This window comes from Lactuca saligna, chromosome 3 (genome assembly GCF_052625555.1).
Source record: "Lactuca saligna cultivar CGN05327 chromosome 3, ASM5262555v1, whole genome shotgun sequence".
Lineage (NCBI taxonomy): Eukaryota > Viridiplantae > Streptophyta > Magnoliopsida > Asterales > Asteraceae > Lactuca > Lactuca saligna.
Window position 1 is genome coordinate 138,831,954 of NC_136419.1, and position 6,789 is coordinate 138,838,742.

Genomic DNA, 6,789 nt, shown 5'->3' on the forward strand with positions numbered 1-6,789 from the left:
AAAGTCATAATATTTTTTGTTTACTGAAAAATCCCAATATTTTGGATTAGTTTACGAAATAGTCCCAAATTAGTTTGGTACCGGTTTCAACCGGTCAAAAAGGGTCAAACTGCAAATTTTTGCCGGTTTTCAGGACTTTTTCGTTCAAAAAAAAAATCTTGGGACTAAAGTGTAACTTTTCCGTAAATATTGGGACTTTTCTGAAGATTTCCCTTTGAGAAATGTGATTGGGGTTTATGTAATTTTAAAAATAAAAATTTTCTTTGAGAATTTAGAGTGTTACAAGTTGGTATTAGTGTCTTGGTTTGAGGGATTCGGATGTATCATCAGGTATGTTTGGACTCAACCTGAGGATTTGAGAAAAAGAAAATTCTAAAAAGAAATGATTTTCTAAAACGAGTAAGAGTTTTCAAGAGAAAACGAGATGAAGTAGTGTGTACAATCAACCAGAGCCCGATCGGTGATTCCTCAAAATACCATTACTTGTTTATATTATGAGATACATATGAGATATTAAAGTTACATACTAGATGATAGGCTGGGTACTTCAGGAATGTAGAGCTAGAGTTGTCTGATTTCATGGAGAGGCGGAGTCTAGACCAGCAGTTCAAATGTGAGATATACTGCTTTACTAGACAAGGTGAGTCTCCTCACTATACTTACCAGAATTGTAATACTGTGTGACCAGAAGGTCTCTTGAGTTATTTGCGAAAAAAATCTCAATATTTATAATCAATTTACGAAATAATCTTAAACTAATTTGATGTCGGTTCGAACCAATCAAAAATAATAGAAAATACAGTTTTCTATCTGTTTTAGGACTTTTCATAAAAAAAAAAATATATTTTTAAGACGAAAACATAAACTGAATCAAAATTTTAAAACTTTATTTCCCATAAAAAAAAATATATACCAGCCGATGGTGTCACCATACTTTTTTAAAACCCAATACTAAAACTACACAAAAATGCAAACCACCACAATGAGTCAAAACTATACACTACATAAAAATAGCATCCAACTGATAATAATTATCGATAATAGATGTTCTTCAATGAAATTGACCGAAGGTAATTAATTCTAAACGCAACACATATTCCAACAAAAATAACACAAAACAAAATACAATCAACTAAAAAATGATCATTCACATAGTCCAGAATGCGTGCAGAGAACTCAAAGCCACAATCCACAACCGAAAATGAACGTTCATAATCCATTCTATAAATTTTTTTCTCTATTCTTTTTTACTTTTTTTTTTTTTAACTTGAATACTCTTTTCTTTTTGGGTTTTTTTGAGGGAGAGGTACACATTCTATACACATCATAAAATAAACGATGGATCACACTAACATCCTAACACCAACATAACAAAATAAACAACTTCAATCGATTTCGCCTTCCTCCACATCAGCAGCAGCAGCAGCATTGATCCCACCTGGCATGACAGGTGGCTGGAGGTCCAGGTCAGCATCATCCTCTTCGTGTTCATCTCTTTTCATGTATAACCCTAGTTGTTCCAATGGATTGCTTGCCCCAAATTTGAAACTGCCTAATGCATCTAGGGATCCGTGTTCGGGACTCGTCTCGTCTGCTGACATCATCGGTAGTTCGGGATTCACCGTGCTTAGCATTTCAAGATCCTCGATAAATCGTGATGTTTCATCAATTTCAACTGTTTTCTCCATCTACATTTACACAAAAACATAAACAAGAAATTTTAACACTAAATAAATAATTAATTAAATTACTATTTATTGTCATGCGAGTATTTTCATTTAAGGAGTTCTGCCATAAAGGTTTTTAGTTTTGGAGTTTTGTACAATTGTTTTGGATTTCGACAGATTTAGTCCCTCTAATTTTGTAATTTATAGAAAATGTCACTGAACTTTTTTTACAAAAACAGGCGATTGTTTTAAGATTTTTGTTGGCAGGTTTGGCCCCTGTATACAAAATAATTTACAAAAATTGTCCCTGTAAGTTACATATACTCCGTAGGAGTTTTGCCGAAAGGTTTTTAGCTAGAGTTTTGCCACAACTGTTTTGGATTTTGATAGATTTAGTCCCTGTAATTTGTATTTAGGAGTTTTGCCAAAAACGTTTTTAGTTTTGGAGTTTTGCTGCAATTGTTTTGGATTTTGACAGATTAGTACCTGTAATTTTCTAATTTACAGAAAAAGTACCAGTGAAATTGTTTATATAAAAACAGTCCATACGTTTAAGGTTTGTACAAAAATTGTCCCCTATAATTTTGTAATTTGCAGGTTTAGCCCGTGTACAAAATAACTTACAAAAATTGTTTCTGTAATTTACAGGAAAGGTCCTTGTGTATTTTTTTTTACAGAAACAGTCCATTTGTTTTAGATTTTTGTACAGTGGCAGGTTTGGCCCCCGTGTAGAAGGTAATTTACAAAAATTGTCACTGTAATTTGCAGAAAAAGTCCTTGTGTAATTTTTTTAAATGAAAAAATCCATTTGCTTAAAAAAACTACAAAAATAGTTCCCGCCTAAATAGAAAATTTGCGGATAACACCCCCCTGCAATATATTATATATTGCCATGTTTCGTCCCTAAACTTTTTTAGTTTAACGCTTTCTCCACATGACTTTTGTAAATTTGCAGGTTTGCTACTTATACTTTTGGCGTTATACAAGTTTAGGCCCCCCGTGAAGTGTTGTAGTAACTTACTGATTAAAATTACTTTAAAAGAAAACAAAGAGAACTTTTTGAAGATATTATATATTTCATGTAAAAGTAACCTTCATTTTATATTAAACATTTACATTCATACCTTCAATAAAGCCTGTCGAGCTGCTTCTCTCTCAAGATCCCTTTTCCTTTTTGCTTCCAAAGCAGCTTCAGCTTCAGCTCGCTTTCGCGCGTTTTCAGCGGCTTCTGCAGCGGCTTGTAATCGCGCTTTTTCTATTTATTTATTTTTTTTATAAAATAGAATTTGTAATTTAATAATGTTGTTCACTAAGTTATGTGTAAAAAGAAAGGACTTGAGTTAATCTCCAACCTTTTCTTTTTTGATTTTCTAATTCTTCTTTCTCCCTTCTGAGTTTCTCAGGGTCCCCTTTTTCAACCTGAATTAATGTCTTTTCTCTCGCCTTGAAAATCGTGTCAGCAAATCGGTTTTTTAATACTGCAGCTCTGTATGATTTCCCAGGTGACACCTGTCTTGAATTTGGAGCACTGTCACCTAATTTATAAAAAATATATATCATTAGAAATTCTTATATATATATATATATATATATATATATATATATATATATATGCGATTGCAATTCACATAATAGTTTTTTTGTATATTGACAAGTTTGGTCCCTGTATGTAAAATAAATTACAAAAGCTATCCGTGTAATTTACAGAAAAGGTACAAAATTTACAGACTTATGTATGTTGGCAGGTTTGGTCCCTGTGTAGAAAATAAATTACAATGAAAAGGTCCGGGTAAAGATTTTTTTACATAAATGGTTCATGTGTTGTAAAATTTAACAAAATGGTCCCTGCCTAATAGAAATTAATTTTGTTTAAATACGATGATATATTCTGAATACTCACCATCATCTTTTTGGCTATCTGATTCAACAGAGGTTGGCTTTTGTTGAGACATGTGGTCAACTTGGTCCAACCCACTAATTGACTCTGAAAATTGAAAAATAAAATATTATATAATTTTAGATTTTAGAACCCTTTGAAGTAGTGAAAAGAGGAAAAAAAATGGTTGCTTACGATTATCAATTAGGTCACTTGTACCTGCCTTTTCCTCTAAATCTGCTGCAGTAAGATTTTTCTGTTTATTGAAATATAAAATAAATAAGTTAATATTACAAGCATAAAAAGAAAAAAAAGTTACATGTTATGAGAAATATAGATAGATAGATACCTGAGACACCTCTAATGGGTTAGTGGCTTTAATGTCATTTTGTCCATTTCCACTAGTATCTGTAGAAACCATATAAAACTGAATATCTCACATAGAAATAATTAACAAAAAACCAAAGTATTGTTTTATTTAACATCATCATTCATCAGATAAGAAGTTTTATATGCAACTAAAAAAATACTGACTACATAATATTTCTTTAGTTGATGTATTTACTTAAAATTATAATATTAAAAGAGTACCCAAATTACCACTTGAAGTTCTTGATGTTGTCCTTGTGTCACTTTTCTTGCTTGTTCCTTTTTCCTTTTCATCTGGAGTGTAGCTTGAGACAGGTGGCTCATTTCCACCAATATCTATATCCTCTTCCACAGGATCATTCCCTGTAGCATGTGACATGTCATGGAAATGTAAGTTCAATAGTTGACTAACATTGACCAAACACCCATGAATGTGAGAAAGAGAAAACGGTTATTAACCTCTATATAGTTGCATAGTTGAGTTGCTAATCCCTGATTCATGTAGCAGCTGAAACCGATGAAGAATCATTGTTAGACTTACATCATGTTATAAATTAGGAAAAGATGAAATATATTTAAAATAGTATACCTCAATGACACAAGGCTCTGCTTTTCCTTGATTTTGTTGCTCGTGTATATGGTTGTCTAACATCTTGCGTAATTTGAACAATGTATCATTATTAAGATCATCAATATCAATTTCTATTTCATCTTCTACTGTTTCATTCCCACTTGAGCTGTGTTCTCTTAAAAAGTCGATGATATTATCTGGCAAATCTGCAAGATGAGCTTCCAACTCCCTGCTTAGATTAAGCTTTTCTTCACTTGTCATCACCAACTTAGCTTCTGGAAATGGTTCTTGTTGTATTGAGGTGATCTTTCTTTTCTTTGATGGAGGAATTGGCTTAACTAAATCAATCTCTTCAGATTGTTGTTGAGAATTTTGAGGTAGTTTCTTTTCGATAGGCTTCCATCTTAGCTCGAAAAACTTATGAAGAACATCTGCCATGACATGGACATCATTTCCAGGGGGGTTGTATGTCATGGCATTGGAAAAGGTGAGTCGGATATCAGCAACGAATTCAAGGGGACCAGTGTATTTCCCTGAAGAAAGTTTTTCTTTTATTGTCCCTAAATCCATGGGATTCTTGATGACATTGAAGTAATCTGGTATTTTCAATGCAACAACATCAACAGGTTTGTTAAACACCCAACCATGTTGATGGGACATCAACTTCTTCAACAAGTTCTCACATTGTTTCTTCAGTAATGGAGTAAAAGTCCCTGTGTCATTAACAGATGAAAACCTTCCCATAAGACCTCGATTAAGGGCCTTTGACTTTTGACTATGGTCAATCTTTCTCCCAGAGCCAGATGATTTCTTTAAGTTTGAGCTAAGAATATCATTAGATGATGATATTGTGGCAACACGAGGCTTATCAACATCCACTCTCTTCTGAAATGTCCTAAGTCTGTCAAGTTCAGATTTCAATTGGAGTAATAATTTCTTTTTCTCTATGGGTGAGAGCTTTGACAAAGGGACAACATGTACAGGAACACCAAAACCATCGGATAATGCAGAGCTTAGCTTGATCCATTTTTTCCTATGGTTGATCGAGTCCTCATAACCAGATGCATCCATATCATCACGTCCAGAGCAACCAGATCCTTCTGATTCATAATTGGGAGGAAACCCACCAGAATAGGCATCAGGGAACATATCCTTCTTCGCCATATTGCAATCAACACTTCACACCCAACCAGAATGATGTATATATCAAACCCTAGCCCAAAGATTTCACGCACGTCCCTGAATATTCATGACAAGCCAATTTAACTCACAAACGGATCCATTATCAAATCCCTCATTCCTCTCTCATATTCCTCTTTAACAAAGAAAAGATCGCACACGCTCTCTAAACGCGGAATATACTTAAATACCTATTCTCTGAAATTAGGGTTTCCATGTTCATATTTCGATCCATAAAAGATGTACAAATTCAATACTTGTAACCAATTACCATGTATTACAGAATTTTCAAATCGAACGTTTGGGGTAACAATTTCTCCGACCTAAACCTAAAATTGAAACGTTTTGTTTTGAAAAATTAAACGAACGAGGGGAGAAAAATCGGAATCCAAAGGAGAAAACCTAATCTTACCGCAAAAATCCTCTTTGGGTCGAAAAAGAGCCAATTCTCCTCCGCAAAGACGGACTTCAATTCGCACAGAAGCTTAATTCAGCGCAATTCAAACTCATAACATCAAATCACCAACAATAACTCACCGACAACGAAGATAACCCTAAAAACGGAAGATCTCTACTGAATTTGAAACCGACAAAGCTCAAAGAATGTTGTGCTCGAAACCCTAGAAAACAAAACGACGGGGGCGCAGGTACTTCCCAAGGGCTCCGAACGAGAAGAGTATATGATCGTACGGCAGAAAATGTAAGCTTTTTAGGGGATGAAGAGAGTGACGCCTCTTTATCTTTTTCGTGTCCATAAGTGGGAGCCTCGTTTCACCGACTCCTGATAAATCGTAGCCGTTGATTCACGCCGTCTTCGGAATCGACGGTGAGAACAGCGCTTCAGATCTAGTGATAGACCATGTGATGCAGATCACGTGCAAGAAAGGCGGTGACTTGGTCCTCAAGCTATGACTTCATTCCATCTTTAGTCCCTTAACTCTAAACAATTACATTTAACGCTATTTTACTCATGACAAAATGTAAAATTTATTGTTTTGGTATGTTTTCCCACTTTTGGTTCAATTGTGGTTTTGGATTGGTGGTCCATTTAATCGCATTTGTATGTTGTTTTTGTCCCTTCCAAATAGAGATGTTAACAGGATCAAAGGGAAGCGAAAATAGCTACC

General features: G+C 34.3%; 1 protein-coding gene across 5 annotated transcripts; it reads right to left on the reverse strand.

Moving 5' to 3' along the window:
* Window positions 1–1,108: 1,108 nt before the first annotated feature.
* LOC145037298 (transcription factor GTE9-like) lies at window positions 1,109–6,388 on the reverse strand. Of its 5 annotated transcripts, none has more exons than XM_078985925.1 (10): window positions 6,075–6,388; window positions 4,502–5,722; window positions 4,372–4,420; window positions 4,135–4,275; window positions 3,893–3,951; window positions 3,739–3,799; window positions 3,568–3,651; window positions 3,020–3,202; window positions 2,792–2,922; window positions 1,109–1,688 (listed from the first exon to the last, which is right to left on the reverse strand). In XM_078985925.1, the coding sequence occupies exons 2-10, from the start codon at window positions 5,645–5,647 to the stop codon at window positions 1,386–1,388; spliced, it is 2,157 nt and encodes a 718-aa protein (XP_078842051.1). In that variant the 5' UTR covers window positions 5,648–5,722; window positions 6,075–6,388; the 3' UTR covers window positions 1,109–1,385. The 5 variants fall into 5 exon arrangements, with proteins under 5 accessions (XP_078842051.1, XP_078842052.1, XP_078842054.1 ...); XM_078985926.1 differs by having other exon boundaries at window positions 4,502–5,991; XM_078985928.1 differs by having other exon boundaries at window positions 3,763–3,799; window positions 4,502–6,388.
* Between the last annotated feature and the right edge of the window lie 401 nt (window positions 6,389–6,789).